Genomic DNA, 20,081 nt, shown 5'->3' with positions numbered 1-20,081 from the left:
GAAACCCGGAGGTTCGCGGGGTTGGCGCCCTTAGTACGCGTGGGAAAGGGCCGCCGCGCGGCGGTTGCGTGGCCCCGCTGGGTGCCGAACCCCGGAAGAGGCTGTACTTTAACCTCCCGCCGGAGGCGGTGGCCGCGGGTCCAAAGGCCACCTCCCGCAGCCTGCAGACCTCTCATCCAACCACGACTCCGGCTCTGGGGCCGAGGAGCAGCATGGAGGCCGAGGACTTCCAGGAGGAGCTGACCTGCTCCATCTGCCTGGACTATTTCGAGGACCCGGTGTCCATCGAGTGCGGCCACAACTTCTGCCGCGGCTGCCTGCGCCGCAGCTGGGCGCAGAGCGGCAGCCCGGTTCCCTGCCCCGAGTGCCGGCAGCCGTCGGCGCCCGCTGCGATGCGGCCCAACTGGGCCCTGGCCAGGCTGACGGAGAGGATGCGGCGCCGGCGCCTGGGCCCCGCGCCCCACGGCCTATGCGGCCGCCATTGGGAGCCGCTGCGGCTCTTCTGCGAGGACGATCAGCGGCTCGTGTGCTTGGTGTGCAGGGAGTCCCAGGAGCACCAGGCCCACACCATGGCCCCCGTCGACGAGGCTTTCGCGAGCTACCGGGTGAGCCGGCCCTTACGGGGCTGCCGGTATTGCCTGGGAACGTTTACTGTTCACGTTGGAAGCATGAACCCCCATCCTATCCCCACCAGGCTCAGAAAAGTTAAGCTACTCACGGATCTCAGAGCTGGAGTTAAAACTGGGATTGGGAGGGCCGGTGCAAGGCTCAGTCATCACCGCAGAATTTTCAAGGGACTGGCTTCCGGGAGCTTCTAGTTTAAGACGGTTATCCTGAGAGGTTATATACCAGTGCTGTCCAATAGAAACAAAAATACGAGCCACATATGTTATTAAAATGTTTTCTAGTGGTAAAAAGAAACAGGTGATGTTAATTTTAATAATTTATTTAACCCAATTATCAAAAATATTCAACATTGATTTTTTTTCTTAAAGCTCATTCTGTTTCCTCTTTATTGTGAAAATGAAACAAAATATAATCAGAAAATGGAGAACTCAGGTTCTTCTTACAGCTGTTCTCTGACTTGGATGGGCACAGATAGTGTGATTTCACATATACATTTTGGAGTATAGTTGCTTTACAATGTTGTGTTACGTTCTGCTGTACAGCAAAGTGAATCAGCTGTACGGATACATCTGTCCCCTCTTTTTTGGATTTCTTTCCCATTTAGGTCACCACAGAGCACCGAGTAGAGTTCCCTGTGCTATACAGTAGGTTCTCATTAGTTATCTATTTTATACATAGTAGTGTATATATGTCATTTCCAATCTCTCAGTTCATCCCACCCCCTTCCCCTCTTGGTATCCATACGTTTGTTCTCTACGTCTGTGCCTCTATTTCTGCTTCGAAAATAAGTTCATCTATACTATTTTTCTAGATTCCACATATATGCAATAATATACGATACTTATTTTTTTCTTTCTGACTTATTTCACTCTGTATGTCAGTCTCTAGGTCCATCCATGCCTCTGCAAATGGCACAATTTCGTTCCTTTTTATGGCTGAGTAATAGTCCATTGTACGTATGTACCACATCTTTGTCCATTCCTCTGTTGATGGACATTTAGGTTGCTTCCATGCTCTGGCTGTTGTAAATAGTGCTGCAATGAACATTCATTCAACATTGATTGATATAAAAAATTATCAATGAGATATGTTACCTTTTTTTTTTCATGATAGTCTTTGAAATCTGTGTACTTTACATTTACACACATCAGTTCGGACTATCCACATTTCAGGAGCTCACATGGCTAATGGATGCTGTATTGGACAGTACGGGTTTATACCTACAGATGTCATAGACAACTAATGATTTGGGAAAAACCTGGCTTGTAGGGATGAGTCTGGATTTTACTAGCTTCCTTCATCAATTGGGAAAATCACTTAATGTTTGAATTTGGAGATTATCTGTTATGCCTTATCTTATGGGTTAAGAAGCTTCAGTCAAATAAATCGGTTTATCATATTCTGGTCCAGCCACACTGGCCTTCTTGCTTTTGTTTCAAGCCTGTTCACTCTCTACTCATACCTTCCATCCTTTAGATCCTTTTAGACTTTAGCTTGAAGACCTTCCTTGATCATCCTTTCCAGAGTAGCCCCACCCCCTTCCATTACTGACGGTGTCACTCCGGTGGTCTCCATCTGAATTGGTATCTAGTAAGTACTTGTTGAAAACATGAATTTAATGATACAAGTTAAAGTGTACTGTAAACTGTGAAATGCTGTACGGTTTTATCAGCTGACTACAAACAGGAAACAGATGCAAAGTTAGACTAGAAAGTGTACATTCATTTTTTTATTCAGTAACCCTTATCGGTGCTTCCTGTATGCTAGTCATTGTTCTAGAATCTGGACGTAAATTGATGAGAAAGACATGGGCCTTGTCTTGTATGGGGCATAAGCATGTAGTCCTGTAATTTCAGTGTGTGTGAGAGTTATTGACGTTTGTACCAACACACAGAAGGTCTGAGGTTAGAGTGATCAGACAGGAGTGAGGATCGCCTTCACAGAGGAGTGGAACATGAGTCCACTCTTGACGGATGAGTACAGCAAGGTAGGGGGGAGGATATTCAGGCCAAGGGAACAGCATATTCAGTAGTGTGGCAACGTGGAATAGCATGTGATAAATAAGAAGACCAGAGGTCGCTCTGTGCTTCAGGAAGGTAGTGCATGGCAGGGAGGATGGTGGGAGTTGAGGCTGAAGACAGAGGCAGGGTTCATGTTGTGGGGGATCTTGTTGACCATACTGAGAAGACTGAGCTTTCTCTTCCAGGGAATGGGGATCATTGAAGGCTTTTAAGGCAGGAGATGACACGATCAGTTCTTTTGTTTTAGAAAGTGCATTGTGGCATCCACGGGGATGAATGGAGAAGACCAATTGGGCTGCTGTTGCACCACTTCAAGCAAGAAGTAGTAAGGGCCTGAATTAGTGCGGGGCAGGGGTGATGGAGAAGAGGAGGGCATGGAGTTATGATGAGCTGGAGCTGAATGACATTGTGACTAATGGGAACTGATGGGTCGGGGAGAGAGAGGAGTCTAGGACGGCAGTCTGGATATCTGGTGCTTATTTGGGACATGTTGAGAGTAAAGTAACTGTGACAGGAAGTCCAAGGAAGAGGGACAAGAGGCAGGGGGCATAGGAAGCTAGAAACACAGTATTTTAGATTAGAATCATCAGCCTACCCTTGAAGTCTTAGAAGAAGTAAGCTGATTAGATTTTCCGGGAGGGACCACATAAAAGGTAAAAAAAAAGAGGGGCATGAAGAGAAGCTTGGGGAACACCAATACTTAGTAGCCAGCAAAAGAGATTGAAAGGACCCATCAGAGAAATGGAAGAGAAAATATATGGGACTTCCCTGGCGATCTAGTGGTTAAGACTCCGCGCTTGCACTGAAGGGGGCGTGGGTTCTATCTCTGGTCTGGGAACTAAGATCCCTCATGCTACACTGCACGGCCGAAAAAAAACCCCCCAAAAGACCCCCCAAAAAAAAGTATGGGGAGGGCTGAGGCAAGTGTAAGTGGTTAGGTGTGAAAGGGGAAAATAACCCTTAAAGCTTCAACCTTTGGCAATGATCATAATCATAATGATAGCTATCAGGTGTTGATTACTTACGCCTCACTGACGGTTCTAAGCATTTTTCGTATAGTAATTTTTAAATTTCCATAGCAGCCCTGTTGGATGGATTCTGTTTTCCCCATTTTGTAGATGAGGCAGCTGAGGCCCAGAGATGTGAGACCACTTAGCCAAGGTCACAGAAGCTAGGAAGTGGCTAAGCTTGGACTGAGTTCCTCTAATTCCTATAGTCCATGTCACTTGTCACTCTGCTACAGCTGATCTAACTGAGAAGACTAATCGGAAGAGGTGGGATTTCAGGATTAAACTAAAACGGGCCAACAGGTAGGGCGTGGGTGAGAGTAAGGCTGGGGAGGGTTGAATGTCATGGGGTTGACTGGCCAGGTGTTCCGGAGTCGGGTCATTAGACACAGTTGCCCGTTGTGTGTCCTCTTCTGCACCCTTCTCTGCTTCATCGCTGCTTAGTTTATCCATCTCCACACCACCCCAGGTTAGCTAGAAAAACATTAAGTTGCTCTTGGATGGAGCAGTTCTGTTTCCACCATCCTACTGCAAGCACATACTCAGGTGGGTGCACTGTGACTTAAAAGTTTGGAGTTCCCTAAATCCATGGAAAATATCCCCCATCCTATGCCCACACCTGAGCCCTGCAGACAGTGTGCTAGATGCTTTCTCTGAGGATCTGAGCCCCTGAGTACTGCATCCAGGAAACCTGCTTTGATGAATTCCTAGTCCACTCTGCTCACCCTCTTGAGCCCCACCAGTGGCCCAGGATACACCTGGAAGCGCTTTTAAGCAATACTACCCCCCAACCCCCGCGAGTGTTTGATTCAGTTGGTGGGGCCCTTGGCATCAGCATTATTTTAAAATTCACTAGGTGATTCTAGTGTACAGATAGGATAGAGGATCATGGACCTACATCTTAGTATCTTCACAGAGGGAATCTCAAAAAAATCTTTCAGAGCAGAAGTTGTCTTTAATGGAGTCATTGGTGGTTGGAGAGAAAAAGAGAACAGAGAAAGAATAGCGTCCTAAGCTTCAGGGAGCAAACTCTGCCTGGAAAAAGCTTCCAGCTCTTCTTTCCCTCAAGCCAATGTTTAGTCTGTGACTCTGGGAGCTAATCCCTTCATTGCTATTAACTCATTTAACAGATACTCAGTATTTCTTGAACCACCTGTTTTGTGTCACTTGCTGTACTACAGTACCAGACTCGGCACTGGGCAAACAGTGGTGAAAAGACCATGGGGCTTAACAGTCTGGCTAGGGTGGGGGTGAGAGGCACACCATGGACAAGTAAATGACCGCAGATGATGATATGTGCTGTGAAAGAAAGATAGTGCCGTGCCAGAGAAGCGACACGGGATTTAATAAGGGAACACGGTAGCCTCCTCTGAGGAGATGACATTTCAGTTGAGACTTGATGGATGAGGAATCAGCCATCTGAGGAACTGTGGGAAGAACATCCCAGGCAGCGGATAGCAAATTCAAAGACCCTGAGGCTGGGAAGGGCAGGACCTATCAATGGAACTGAAAGACCTATACACCTGGAGCATCACGGGCAAGGGGGAAAGCAGCACGAGCTGGGAGATGCAGACAAGAGGGGGGGTTATGTCGGACCGCAAGGTGTTTTTTGAATTTTCTTAGTGATGCGGGAGACCAATGGAGAATCTTAAGCAGGGGACTGACATGATCTGACTGGTCTTTAGAAGATTATGCTGGCTTCTCTGTGGACGCTGGATAAGAGAAGGACAAGATTGGAAGTAGGGAGCCCAGTCATGAGGTTATTGTAGTTGTGTAGACAGGAGGTGGCTTGAACTAGGAGGTGGCTGGGGACGGCAGATAGGCAGATTTGATATGTATTTTGGAGGTAGACCTCCCTGCTTGGGTTGGATACAGAGGTTACAGTGACTGAAATTCACAGAACCTAAGTGCTGGGATGGTGTTTAAGAAAAGACCATCTAGTCTCGTTGTCTTCATCTTCTAGGTAAGGCAGCTGTGGCCCAGAAAATGTGTGAGGCTGACTTGACCACAGATCCATAGCTAGTTTGTGAAGGTCTAGACTGAAACTCAGACCTGATTTGAAGTTTCATGTCGTTTGAACTACATGATCACAGTCAGCAAATGTCTTCATTCTATAAATGTCTGCTCTTTTATTATAGTTTTATATACACACAATTGTCTGATGTTAAATGAAGAGTGATTTTTAAACTTTGGTGCGTCTACCCAGCTTTGAAATGCTTGTGTTGCCGTCCTGCCACCTCGTGGCAGTTTCTGTTATTGCAGAGAAGAAGTTTTCTGCTCCCAGAACGTTACCAAGTTTACTCAGGGGACCACTATAAGAGCCCAACTGTGGCAAGATACAAAAAAGCTTAGGTAATGAAACAGGAAAATTCATACATACTGAAAATTGTTAAGGGCTTTTAAAAACTGAAAAGTTCTATTTCAAATATATTTGAAAGCTTAAAAAAAATCTTGGTCACATTCAAAGGAGCTATTTATCTCATGACAGCCTTCACACGTACATCAGATTTGACAGTGATTTGTGCATGTCTCTAACCTGTCTGCCTCTGTCTCTAAGGTCATCCCTGAGATTCTGCTGTTAGGTGCTTCCCCTCTGCAGCCCACTGTGTTCCTTCTGATCGACTCAATTTTTTTAATAGCTTATTTGTTTTTTTCTAATTATAAAAAGAATATGTGCCTCTTGTAGAAATTCAAACAAAACAGAGATTTATAAAATTTCTAGTCCTCCCCCTCCAACTTTCAAGCCACTCCTATTCCCCAGAGATAAGCAGTGTTAATAATACTTAGGTATATACCCTTCCGGATTTTCCCTCTGTTCAGATACAAACGCACACACTTGCACAGACACGTGTATATTTGTTCTTTTCAAAACGGAATCATATAGAGAGCTACCTGAAATTGATGTAGAGTATCAATATGCCATAATTTAATGATTTCACATTGATGGGTAGTGAATAATGCTGCAGTTAACATCCCTATACCTATTATTTTTGCTAATGTTTTGTTGGATATTATTAGAAATAGGATTATGCATATTTTAAATTTTGTTAAATCCTGCCAGTTGCTCTTCAAAAAGATGGGACCTTCACTCTCCTACTATTATGGTGCCAGAGGCCTTTTCCCGTGCCAGGACTAGGCATTTATTAATCTTCTAACAATTTTAAATTTTTGTCTGTTTAATAGGCGTACTCTATATTGTATTATGATGATTTTAGACCAGAATAATTCTTTTTTTTTTTTTTTTTTTTGCGGTACGCGGGCCTCTCACTGTTGTGGCCTCTCCCGTTGTGGAGCACAGGCTCCGGACGCTCAGGCTCAGCGGCCATGGCTCACGGGCCCAGCCGCTCCACGGCATGTGGGATCTTCCCGGACCGGGGCACGACCCCGTGTCCCCTGCATTGGCAGGCGGACTCTCAACCACAGCGCCACCGGGGCAGCCCCAGAATAATTCTTATGCATTAGCCTGTAGTCATCTTCAGCATTTTCTCAATCTCATCCCCTGTTTGAATTAGGTGACTTTTAGCTCTTGAACAAGGAAGATGCTGGGAGAGATGATTTCTTACTTATGCGTGTTTCTGCTGACAGGAAAAACTTCTGAAGACTCAACATAGTCTGACAGCCAAGATGAATAAAGCCATGCATTTACAGGACATGGAAGTGAAGAATGCTGCAGAGTGGAAGGTAAGAGCAGAAGTTGGTTGGGTATTTCTTGCCCTTGAGTCCTTTCAGTCTGAGGCCGCTCAAGGGCTTTCGCTGGGAAGAGCTTGTGGATCTCACCAGTTGTTAGGCCCCTTTCACATAAGGTGATAGAACAGGAAGAATCTACCTCTACTGACCTGTGTCTTTGGGCAACATGAGTTCCACACACTTCATCCTCATATCTCAAGGGTAGTGTTCCTTTCCTTCCTGCTTTCTGCCTAGGTTGGCTTCCTACATTGGAGTTGATTTGGGTCTGTGGCACTGTGGAAAGCAAATGGACTTTGCTTCCAGAGATGCTAGTCCAGTTGGGAGGCATGATGTGGGCGCACATACGCACATCTAAGATTTAACTAAATGGTAGGTGATCTGAGGGCTAAATTAAATAATAGATGTGCAAGTGCATTTTAGTTTAAAAAGTGTACAAACAAGGCATTGCTATCATAGCAGAGACTCAGATGTTACAAAGAATGAACTAATACTATATAGACTAGTACAAAGATATCAAGTAGGTGTAAAGAAAGGAGTAGGGGAAATTTGTAGGGGCTGGGCAGGAACTTTTCTAGAGAAGGTGATTTGGATGGAAGGATCATGGGTTGTTAGGGAGTCATGTGCAAGGAATTTAGGAGGAAGGACCAGGCAGAACAAGACTGAGCCAGTCCCCTGTGGCTATAGGAGAAGATGAAGAATAAGCGAACGAGAGTCAGTGCGGAGTTTGCAAAGCTGCACGTCTTCCTGGCTGAAGAAGAGCAATTGTTTCTTAAGAGACTGAGCCAAGAAGAAGAAGAGACAAAGAAGAAACAGAATGAGAACACATTAAGGCTCAATCAGATGATCACTTCCATGAAGAAGCTCATCTTCGAGGTGGGGGAGAAGAGCCAGAGCTCCACCCTGGAGCTGCTCCAGGTGAGACCGGCAGGGAAGGGCATAGTCTTTGGCTTTACAGAGTTGTTATTTAACATCCCTAACTGAACTCCCTCTTGCCTTTAGAACTGAATGTCCTTCCTGGTGAGTGGGTTTAATAGAAGACATGTTTTCTCTGTGTTGCTGTTGTGTTATTATTTTCATTATACAATTAAAGAGTCAAAGATTCATCTTTCAAAGGAAATTAATGTGAAATTTAGGCCTGATGAGCTCAGGTAATATGAGATACTTAGATTCCAAGAACTGTCTAGAACGTTTACAATTTGACTGAGCAGTGAGGTTCCAATTTCATGTCTAAAGATATACTATAGCAGAATCTTTGAAACAACACATTTCTTTTGTATATGGATTCTTTCATTTAGTGTAATGTTTTTGAGGTTCATTCATGTTGTAGCATATATTAGTATTGTATTTGCATCCCTTTTTTAAATTCCAGAATAGTATTCCATTGTAGAATATACCACATTTTTATATCTGTTCACCAGTTGATGGACATTTGGGTTGTTACCACCTTTTGGTTATTAGGAAGGATGCTGCTTTAACATTTGTCTGTCATTCTTTGTGTGGACATATGTTTTCCTTTCTCTCTGTGCTAGGCTGTATGCTATATTTATATTCAAATTTTAAAGAAACTGCCTTTTTCCAAGCTACCTTTTTCCATTTTATATTCCCACCACATCCTCACTAACATTTGTCTGTGATTGAAAGAGTGTAGACGGAGAAGTAAGCAAAAAGCCAGGAGAGAGCTAATGTCATACTGCCAAAGGAGAAAGAGGAGGGCTTCAAGGAAAGGATTGGTCAACATTGTTAAATAGTTCAGAGGGGTCACATGAAACAAAGACTACATTGTGTTAATGCATTGGGTTTGACAGCATGAGAGCATATGTGACGTTAATCAAAGCAACTGACAGAAAAATACCTGCTCACAAAGTTGAGTAACAGATCTCTAGGGGAAGGTACATAACTTATTTCTTTCTTCTCTTCACAGAATCCAAAAGATGTGTTGACCAGGTACAAACTCTTGCCTTCTTATGGGGGCTTGAGTAGAATGGTAAAGATACAGGCCAAGCAGAGGGGAAATGAGGCCTGGGCTCCATAGATCAGTGTGGACGTTGACGTGAGGGGGTTGTCGGGGAGGAGTTCCACTGTTCACTTTTGCCGGGAGGAATGGGAGAGAAATAGTCTGAGCTCTGGGATTTGAACCTTCAGTTGGGAGTTGGGGGTCTTGGGTGTCCTAGTTGTCTCCTAAGCAGAGCAGCCTTCTGTACTTCTCTTAGGTGTGAGAACCAGGATGTGAACTATTCCTTTGAAGTTCTAAAGGTGAAGACTGTGTGCCGGCTACCAATGATGAAGGAAATGCTGAAGCGATTTCAAGGTGAGCAGAATTTCTGGGAGTTGGAGCTCAGAGAATGAACGAGAGAAGTCTGGAAAGGAAAGAGAAAACAGAGCATGCAGCTGACAGGAGGGTCAGGAAAATGGTAATAAGTACTTAGGAATAAATGGATATATGCTTCATTCAAGAAACATCCATTTATAACACATACTGTGTGTTATAAGGTACTTGTGATACAAAAAGAAAAAGACCTATTTGCTTACAAATTGGAGAGACAGACACATATCACTTTACTCTAATACAGTGGGATCCAGTGTTTATCAGTGGTATGAATAAAATACTGCAAAACTACAGAGGAAGACCTCTGTTGGGGGTGAAGTGGGAAAGTTTTCACAGCAGAGGTGATGACAGTTGTTTGGGAATTTGAAGGATGAGTAGCAGTTTGCCAAGTGGAAAATGAGGGAATCCTGTTCCAGGCAGAGGCGGCAGCATGAGCTAAGGTGTGGAGAAAATGGAGGAGAGGGTACCTGATGTGACTCAACCATAAGGTGCATATGGGGAAAGGCAGGAACTGAGTTTAAGATGAGTGTAGGAAAGACTGAAGATAAACTTATTAGATCTCCAGGGAAGTACCAAGGCACGTACGTGATGTAAAGGTATGCACTCAATTCTCATGTGCGTGTACCTGATTAGGAATCACGTTGTGGATGTCTACTTCCAGCTAAAATGCAGTAACAGGGACTGGATTTACTCCTGCAACTTAGTTGACCAAAAAAAAAAAATCCCAAAACAGACAATACATAAAGCAGCAGTTTTTAAAACGCTGGACCTCAGGCAGTGAAGGCCAGTGATCCATGGGAAATGTGAAACAAATGAGGTGCGCTCTACGATGGCCCCAGCCTACAGCCTTGAGAGAGTTTCCAGCCCACCTCAGAGAGGGTAACAGAGGTGGAGCCAGGTGGACTTCCTGAGTTGAGGAGTGGAGCTGAGAGTCCAGGGAGAACAAAGCAGTGAGCGTTTACAGAGCACTGGACAGAGTACTGGAGAGGAGAGACCTGGACAGAGAGAGAACCCAGATGATCTACAGAGACACGCCGTGAACATTCAGCAGAATGCTGATCAGTACATGCTTGTGAAGAACTAACCGAGTGTGAGGAAGGAAATTTCCAAAATGAGTAGAAGAAACGGTTCCTGGTGCTCACACGGGGCCAGGAACAATGCCTGTTCCTACCAGCCTCTGGAAAACTCTTAATTCGTGGGGCACTGGGTAGAGTACTCAGGAAAATCTTGCCTCATTAGTGGGGAATAATTAACCCTACACTGAGCACTGCTTTGGACCCACTTTACAAATCATGAAATAAGACTCAAAAGGATGAAATTATTTCCAAGTAACTGCATCCCAGAACAAAGCTCAACAAGATGGATAGGAATTTAAAAAAAATGAGTACCCAACAATGTAAAACCACAATGCCTGGCATCCAATCAAAGATTACTAGGCAGGCAAAAAGATAGGAAAACATGACCCATGATGAGGAGAATAATCAATTGAAACTGATCCAGGCTTTACCTGGACGCTAGAATAAGCATAGAAGAACATTAATACAGTTGTTGTAACTATTTTGTAAAGAGGCATATGGGGACATGGAAGATATAAAAAAATCCCAGACAGACTATTCTAGAGGTGAAAACTACTGTAACTGAGATGAAGAACAAGCTGGTTGGGGTTAATGGGTCATTGCAGGAGAAAAGCTTAGTGAGCTTGAAAAGATAGAGCAGTGGAAACTATGCAAAATGAAACACACAGAGAAAAAAACTTAAAAAATGAAAATAGCATCAGTGAGCTGTGGGTCATTTTCATGCAGCCTTGTGTCTGGTCATTGGTACCCCTCAGGGAGAGGAGTGGGATGGGGATGAGACAGAAAAAACATTTGAAGAAATAATGACCGACAACTTCCCAAAGTTGATGAAAACTATAAGTACACAGATCCAAGAAACTCAGCAAATCCTAAGCATGATGAAAACTACACCAAAACCAGTGATAAAAATTTTAAATGCAACAAGTTGAAAAGGACATGTTACAGTGGAACAAAGATAAAGATGACGTCACATTACTCATTGAAAGCAATGCAAGTGAACAAAATCTTTGAAGGAATGAAAGAAAATAACTGTTAACCCAGACTTTTATTCCTGGCAAAAATACCCTTCAAAAACAAAGTGAAACAAAGATGTTTGCTGATATCCAGAAACAGAGTTTATCAGGCCAACACTGCAAGAAATGTTAGAGGAAGTCCTTTAAGCAGAAGGAAAATGATACCAGATGGAAGTCAGATCTACACAAAGGAGTAAAACATCTTCTGAAATGGTAATGACATAAAGAAATATGTACTTCTGTCATTACTTAAATCTCATTAAAAGGTAACAGGGATGGCTAATTTATGTGTTAATTTGACTGGGGCACAAGGTGCCCAGATATTTGGTCAAACATTATTTCAGGTGTTGCTGTGACAGTAAGATTGTTTTGGGATGAGATTAATATTTAAATCAGGAAACTTGGGCTTCTCTGGTGGCACAGTGGTTGAGAGTCCGCCTGCTGATGCAGGGGACATGGGTTCGTGCCCCGGTCCAGGAGGATCCCACATGCCGTGGAGCGGCTGGGCCCATGAGCCATGGCCGCTGAGCCTGCACGTCCAGAGCCTGTCCTCCGCAACGGGAGAGGCCACAACAGTGAGAGGCCCGCGTACCGAAAAAAAAAAACCCCAGGAAACTTGAGTAAAGCAGATTGTTCTCCATAATGCTGGTGGGCCTAATCTAATCAGTTGCAGTCCTGAATAGAACAAAAGGCTGACTTTTCACCCTGAACAAGAGGGAATTCTACAGCAGGCTGCCTTAGGACTCCATCTGCAGCTTTGGTTCTTCCTGCCATGTGGCCTTTGAACTGGAACATCACTTTTCCCTGGGTTGTAAGCCTTCTGTCACACACAGTGGATTTGGACTTGCCAGTCACCATAATCACATGAAACAATTCCTTATAATCTCTTTCTCTATACACGTACATCTTGTTGGTTCTATTTCTCTGGAGAACCCTGACAAATACAGTCATTGACTGTTTAAACAGACAGAAAATAACATTATAGAGTTTATAACATATTTAAAAGTAAAATGCACAACAATAACAGCATGAATGTTGGGAGGGGAGAACTACAAGTATACCGTTATACAGTTCTTTTTTTTAAAGTATTTATTTATTTGGCTGCGTCGGGTCTTAGTGCGGCATGCAGGATCTTTCATTGCGGCATGCAGGCGCTTCATTGAGGCGAGCGGGCTTCTCTCTAGTTGTGGTGCATGGGCTCTAGAGCACGTGGGCTCAGTAGTTGCAGTGCACGGGCTTAGTTGCCCTGCGGCATGTGGGATCTTAGTTCCCCGACCAGGGATCGAACCCATGTTCCCTGCATTGGAAGGTGGATTCTTAACCACTGGACCACCAGGGAAGTCCCTATTATACAATTCTTATATGTGAAGTGGTATGCTATGTCTTGAAGGTAGGCTGCTAAGTTAAAGGTGTATGTTATAAACCTTACGGCAATCACTAAGATAAAAGAGTTGTAACTAATAAGTCAACAAGGGAGATGAAGTGGAATCATAAGAATGCTTGGTTAATCAGAAAGAAGGCAAAAAAGAGGAAAAAAGAATAGGACAAATAGAAAACATAACGATGATAGACACAAACCTAATCATATTAATCACGTTAAGTATAAACGGTCCTAAGCAGAAGGGACAGACTGGTTGGATTGGGTAAAGAAAGCAAGACCCAACTATATGCTGCTAGGAACGCACATTAAATGTTAAAAGTAAAACAATGGGAAAAGCTATACCATGCTAACGTTAGTCAAAGGAAATCTGGAATGGTTATGTTAATATCAAGAAGATTTCAGAGCAAGGACTATTACCAGAGATAAAGTCAAGTCCTAATGAATAAGGAGTCATTTTATCAGGAGGACATAACAGTTCTAAACATTTATACACCTAATAACAGAGCTTCGAAATATATTAAGCAAAAATTAATAGAGCTGCCAGGAGAAACAGGCAAATCCACAGTTATAGCTGGAATTTTCAGTACCTTTTAAAAATAATTTTTAGAACAAGTAGGCAGAAAATCAGTAAGGATATATTAGACTGAATAACACTATCAATTTGAATAGCAGTGTCAACCAACTTGCCCACCCTGTTATTTATAGAATACTGCCCCAAACAAAGACAGCGTACATATTCTTTTTGAGTGTACATGGAACATTTTCTAAGGTAGAACAGGGTGGGCCATGAGACATACCTCAGTATTCAAAAGGATTCAAGCCATGCAAAGTGTGTTCTCTGACCCCAATGCATTTGAGTTAGAAATCAGTTAAAAAAAAAAAATCCTTGGAAGTTCCCCAAATGTTAGGAAACTAAATGACACACTTCTCAATAACCCGTGAATTAAAGGTGAAATCAAAAGGGAAGTAGAGAGTGTTGATACTTTGAACTGAATGAAAAGGAAAACACAACATTTCAGAATTTGTGGGATACAGCTAAAGCGACACTTACAGGGAAATGTATAGCACTAATCACCTATATTATAAAAGAAGAAAGTTCTTAAATCAGTGACATCAGTATCTACCTTAAGACACTAGAGAAAGAAGAGCAAATAAAGCCCCCCAAAACAGAAGAATGGAAATAATAAAAATCAGAGCATAAGTCATTGCAATAGAATACAGAAAACAAAAGAAATGTTAGTGGAACCAAAAGCTCTTTCTTTGAGAATATCAATTTTATTGATATATTTTAAGCAGAATGACCAGATACATCACTAGTATTAAGAATGAGAGAGGCATCATCACTACAAATTCTATAGATATTAAAAGGATAATAAGGGAATATTACAAACAACTTTATGCTGATATATCAGACAACATAGATGAAATGGACAAAGTCCGTAAAAGACTCAAATGACTAAAGCTGACTCAAGAAAAAATAGGTAACTGGAATAACCTTATTTCTATTAAAGAAATTTGTGTTAGAAACCTTTCCAAATGGCTTCACTGGTGATTTCACCAAACATTTAAAAAATATTTATTCTACATAAACTCTTAACAAAAAATTGAAGAGACTATTCCCAGTTTGTTCTATGAGGCCTGCATTACCATGATAGTAAAATCAGACAAAGACATTATAAGAGAAGAGAACTATAGATCAGTGTCCCTCACGAACATAGAAAAATTCTAAAGAAAATTTTAGCAAATTGAATTCAACAGTGTATAATACATCACAGCCAAATGGGGTTTATTGTAGAAAAGCAGGTTTGGTTTAACATTTGAAAGTCAATATAATTCACGGCGTTAGCAACTTAAAAAAAGGAAAACGATTTGATCACCTAGTAGTTGCAGAAAAAGTCCTTGTCAAAGTCTAACATTCAGGACTTGAGGACACGGGGAGGGGGAAGGGTAAGCTGGGACGAAGTGAGGGAGTGGCACTGACATATATACTCAACCAAACGTAAAATAGATAGCTAGTGGGAAGCAGCCGCATAGCACAGGGAGATCAGCTCAGTGCTTTGTGGCCACCGGGGGGGGGGGGAGGGAGACGCAAGAGGGAGGGGATATGGGGATATATGTATAGCTGATTCACTTTGTTATACAGCAGCAACTAACACAACATTGTAAAGCAGTTATACTCCAGTGATGGTGCTAAATAAAAAAAAAAAAATCTAACATTCATTTGTGATTAAAAAAACAAAAGAAAAGAAAAACAACGCTCAGCAAACTAAAGAGACGTGGAGAGTCTAGGAGGGAAGAGAAGTTGGAGGCAGCCCAGGGAGGAAGTTATAGACACGGTTACAGTGAAAGATGCAGAAGGTCCGAGTGAAGACAATGGCGATGGGAAAGGAGAGGGAGAAAAGAACCTGAGTGATATTTGAGAGGTAGAATTGATAGGACTTGGAGATTAATTAGCCACCGAGGGTCAGAAGAAAGAAGAATCAAATAACCTTAAGATTTCCAAGTGTGAGTGTTTGGGTGGAGCTAATATTATTAGACCTTAGAGAACATAGAAAACGAAGTCTGCATGTGAGGGAGGATTAGTCCCAAGAGAGTGGAAGGGGACTTGGGATGCTCTGAATTCGGTTTTGAGTTACCTGCTGGGGGCTTGCAGAGATGCCCAGTGAACAGCTGGAATCGGTAAAGAGATACCTTGTTAATGATGATATCTGTGTGTTCCTGTACAAAGAACCAGCCAGTCGACAGCTTTGGTTCTGGTCCTCATTCAACAAGGCAGTATTTGTTACTGTTTCTCCAAATTTTATGCTGGTGGTGAAGACTTGGGGCCATGAAATAATGGGCTCCCCATTTTCTAGATCATAGTCTTTGAAAGCAGAAGGGGAATGAAGATTTCAGGTCACTAACACACACTGTGGCCTGTTAGGCCCAGCTGACGGTCAGTTGAAGGACAATGAGTCGTCTTATCCCTAACAGTATGTGATAGGAGAAGAAGGGTGGTACTGAAGCTGGAACAGACGGGTGTTTCTGGAGGAGGGTTGGTGGTAAGCTCTTGCATTATTGATCTCAGCTCTCATTTTCTCTGCAGTGGCTGTAAATCTAGCTGAGGACACTGCTTATCCCAAACTTGTCTTCTCCCAGGAAGGGAGATATGTGAAAAATGGAGAATCAGCCAGTTCTTGGCCACTATTTTCTACAGCGTGGAGCTACTTTGCTGGATGGAGGAATCCTCAGAGGACCACAGACTTTGTGGAGAGATTTCAGCACTTACCCTGCGTTTTGGGAAAAAACGTTTTCACTTCAGGGAAACATTACTGGGAAGTTGAGCACCAAGGTAGCCTGGAGGTTGCTGTGGGGTTGTGTCGGGAGGACATCATGGGGATTACTGGTAGTTCAACAATGTCCCCCCGCATGGGAATCTGGGCTCTTTGTTGGAGTTCTGCTGGCTATTGGCCCCTGACAGGCATCTCTGTGAGGCCTACCAAGCTAGAGCCAGCTCTTCACCGGGTGGGAGTTTTCCTAGATCACAGGGCTGGGGAAATCTCATTCTACAGTGCTGTGGATGGAGAACACCTACACACTTTTTCCTGTCCTTCCATCTCACGTCTCCGGCCGTTTTTTTGGTTGAGTCCATTAGCATCTTTAGTCATCCCACCAGCAACTGGCGGGAAATGAGGCTGTTCCTCTCCTGCCCAAGAATCTTCGCCTTGTGCCCCAGCCCAGGTACATACATCCCTTGGCCCTCATCTTTTTTTTTTTTTTTTTGCGATACGCGGGCCTCTCACTGCTGTGGCCTCTCCCGTTGTGGAGCACAGGCTCCGGACGCGCAGGCTCAGCGGCCATGGCTCACGGGCCCAGCCGCTGCCGCGGCATGTGGGATCTTCCCGGACCGGGGCACGAACCCATGTCCTCTGCATCGGCAAGCGGACTCTCAACCACTGCGCCACCCGGGAAGCCCTGGCCCTCATCTTTGACTTCATATATAAATCCATCCTGGGTGGTCCCTCAATTCTGTCCATTCAGATTCCAGCTTCACATTTTGTTCAGCCCCCCTGGACATCATGTGCGTAGACAGATGTGGGAGACCCTGCTGGGTGTCTTTCCAGTAGCCACTTGGCCCACTTTTTCTCCTTCTCCTCTGGTTCTTCCTAAATGAACTGCTCAGGATGTGCCCTCCACGTGCTTCAGGGAGACACAGGCCCATAGGAGGGGCTTCTGGCCAGCGAGGCGGGGTGAGAAATTCTCCAAGGTGCCTCTGAGGGAAGTTTTTTAGCTTTTTAGAAAGAGGTGTTTGGGAAGACACAGCCCCTCTCCTGATGTTAGTAGGTATACTGGAACTGAGAGGAGCACAGTAACCGTGGAAAAAGGAGGAGAAATGTGGTCTTTGTTGGCATCGTGAAATGGTCGGAATTTCCCTAATCCTGAATTTCTTGTTATATGAGATTATTGCTTCTTTATTGTATAAGGCAGTCTAGTTGCCTTCTGGTCACTTGCGGGCTGAAGTATCCTAACTGGTGCTCTAGGCGCAAAGCTTGGACACCTCACAGTACAGGCCTGTCTCACTTTTCTTCCTGAAACTTGACGGCTTTATAGAATCCCTTTCTGTTTAGTCATGTAATTCCTCTTCTTTCCAGTAAGTACTGATATTCCTCACTTCTTGGATTGGAAAATTGAGGCAGTCTTCCCCTGCTCTGCCCGTGTTGTTACTCTTCACCTGACCGTGTCTCTGCCCTCAAGGGTTCATTATGCTCTCCATTCGTCAGAGTCGTATACTGTGTGCTCAAGGTTATTCATGTCATCCTGAAAATGTTGGGATTTACATTAAGTAAATGTTAAGTATTTACACTGTGCTAACCTCTTCACATAATGCTCCCACGTGACTCTTGCAACAGAGATGGAAATTAAAATCCTGTCTTTACAAAAGAAAAAACAAACCTTGAGATTAATGTGCTCAGTCCTGCCCAGCTGTCAAATGGGCATGTCGGGATTGAATCTAGATCTGAGAGGAAAGTCCTGGTCTTCTCTACTCTACGTTCACCTTACGCTCACCTACGTGAGCACTTACTGAATGCTGATTGTGGTCTCCAGCACCTTTGTTTCAGGTTTTTATTTTGTTACATGTTTTTACCCTGTGTGAGTGTCCTCCTCTCTTTACCTTCCTGCGCTAGATTGTATGCGCTCAGAGGTTTGTGACTGTTACTGGAGAGTTATTTGAAAAATAATGAATGTTTCTCTCTGGTTATAAAATCACGTACTTATTATAGAAACTTTGGAACATATAAAAAGCGTGAAGAAAATTAAAGTTATTGATAATCCCACCACCACTAACATTTTAATGTGTCTCCTCCCAGACTTGCAATAGGCTTTCTGGCAGCTTCTTACAAAACTTCCAGCACCCTCCCTAATCCGTCCTCCCCTTCCTGTGTCCCAGCCCATCCTGGCTTGTCTCCCTTTGCAGCTGGAGCAATCCCCCTCATTCAGTGATTTCTGCTGAGTTCTCCTTCACTCTCCAAGATACTTGCTGTTATGAGTTGAATGAATTCTGTCCTCCAGAGAAAAAGATACGTTGAAGTCCTAGCTGTGAATGTGACCTTATCTGGAAATTCACATGAGGCCATTAGGGTGGGACCTAATCCAATATCACTAGTATCCTTAGAGGGAATTTTGTACACACACACATACACTTACATACACGGAAATGCCATGTGAGGACACAGAGGGAAGATGGCTATGGGAGAGGCTGGAGTTATGCTGTCACAAGCCAATGAACGCCTGGGGCTGCTAGATGCTGGAAAAGGCAAAGAAGAATCCTCCCCTAGAAGCTTCTGAGGGATCATGGCCCCGCAAACACCCTCATTTCAGACTTCTGGCCTCCAGAACTGTGAGACAGTAAATTTCTGTTGTTTTAAGCCACCCAGTTTGTGGAACTTGGGAATTTAACACACTTGCCCATCAGGACTTCCTTCAGTACTGTGAAATAATATTCATATTTTATGGCAAGGCAAGAAAAATTTAAACAAAAAATTTTCTCTGCCGATTGGTCTCTGTCCCTGCACTGTGCATCTTGTGTCTGCACTATGCATCGACCAAACCTCCCCCATCAGCAGAAATACCTGCTCGACCATAAAGAGCAGCATTCTCCTCTCAAACACCCTCATTTCAGACTTCTGGCCTCCAGAACTGTGAGACAGTAAATTTCTGTTGTTTTAAGCCACCCAGTTTGTGGAACTTGGGAATTTAACACACTTGCCCATCAGGACTTCCTTCAGTACTGTGAAATAATATTCATATTTTATGGCAAGGCAAGAAAAATTTAAACAAAAAATTTTCTCTGCCGATTGGTCTCTGTCCCTGCACTGTGCATCTTGTGTCTGCACTATGCATCGACCAAACCTCCCCCATCAGCAGGAATACCTGCTCGACCATAAAGAGCAGCATTCTCCTCGCATCAACAAGACAGCTCCCTAAAAGATAACTTTCCTTCTTGATAAGGGGTCACGTGGTGCTTAGATCCGATGTAAACTGTCATTAATATGTCATTTGATGTACAGCCCCCATCTCAAAAAACTTGTATAACTGTGCCTTGACTTCTAACGGGTGGAATGGTTCTCAGAGCTTTCTCAGATACTCCTGGATTATAATCCTCAAATTTGGCTCGAATAAAATTTTCCATTTCCTTCTTAGATCGATTAGTTTTTTGTCGACAATACCTACATTGTTAATTTCCAGTCCTTGGGAAACTCATTAGTACCTTTCCTCCACTCTTCTTTCTGGGCTGTTGAACCAGGTTGGTTGGTTCTGCTACAAAGACTTGTTCTCTGACTTCAAGTAGGCTCTTTGGGCTGCTTGGTAAACAAGCTTGATCTTAAATTCCTTTTTACATCTTCTGATGGCAGTGATTCCAAACCTTTTCCTCTTTTCTCAAAGAAAAGGCCTTTATAAGCCT

The 20,081-nt window shown here is 43.5% G+C and overlaps 1 protein-coding gene across 2 annotated transcripts; it reads left to right on the top strand.

Annotated features, from left to right (window-relative positions):
* TRIM4 (tripartite motif containing 4) lies at positions 1-19,271 on the top strand. Of its 2 annotated transcripts, XM_024745347.1 has the most exons (7): positions 1-605; positions 2,896-2,970; positions 7,241-7,336; positions 8,027-8,257; positions 9,264-9,286; positions 9,553-9,650; positions 16,224-19,271. In XM_024745347.1, the coding sequence occupies exons 1-7, from the start codon at positions 213-215 to the stop codon at positions 16,808-16,810; spliced, it is 1,503 nt and encodes a 500-aa protein (XP_024601115.1). In that variant the 5' UTR covers positions 1-212; the 3' UTR covers positions 16,811-19,271. The 2 variants fall into 2 exon arrangements, with proteins under 2 accessions (XP_024601115.1, XP_024601114.1); XM_024745346.1 differs by lacking the exon at positions 2,896-2,970 and having other exon boundaries at positions 16,224-16,810.
* Positions 19,272-20,081: the final 810 nt, after the last annotated feature.

The sequence above is a fragment of the Neophocaena asiaeorientalis genome, unplaced genomic scaffold (assembly GCF_003031525.2).
Source record: "Neophocaena asiaeorientalis asiaeorientalis breed wild unplaced genomic scaffold, Neophocaena_asiaeorientalis_V1.1 scaffold461, whole genome shotgun sequence".
NCBI lineage: Eukaryota > Metazoa > Chordata > Mammalia > Artiodactyla > Phocoenidae > Neophocaena > Neophocaena asiaeorientalis.
Note: the sequence above shows the minus strand (reverse complement) of the source record. Positions and strands in the feature narration are given on the sequence as shown.

What these genes read in the sequence shown, in the direction of transcription:
- TRIM4 (XM_024745347.1), top strand. Translation starts at nt 213, where the DNA reads ATGGAGGCCGAGGACTTCCAGGAGGAGCTGACCTGCTCCATCTGCCTG. An exon ending in CCACCCTGGAGCTGCTCCAG is followed by an intron (nt 8,258 to 9,263) that starts GTGAGACCGGCA and finishes TTCTCTTCACAG; the next exon opens with AATCCAAAAGATGTGTTGAC. An exon ending in AATGCTGAAGCGATTTCAAG is followed by an intron (nt 9,651 to 16,223) that starts GTGAGCAGAATT and finishes TTTTCTCTGCAG; the next exon opens with TGGCTGTAAATCTAGCTGAG.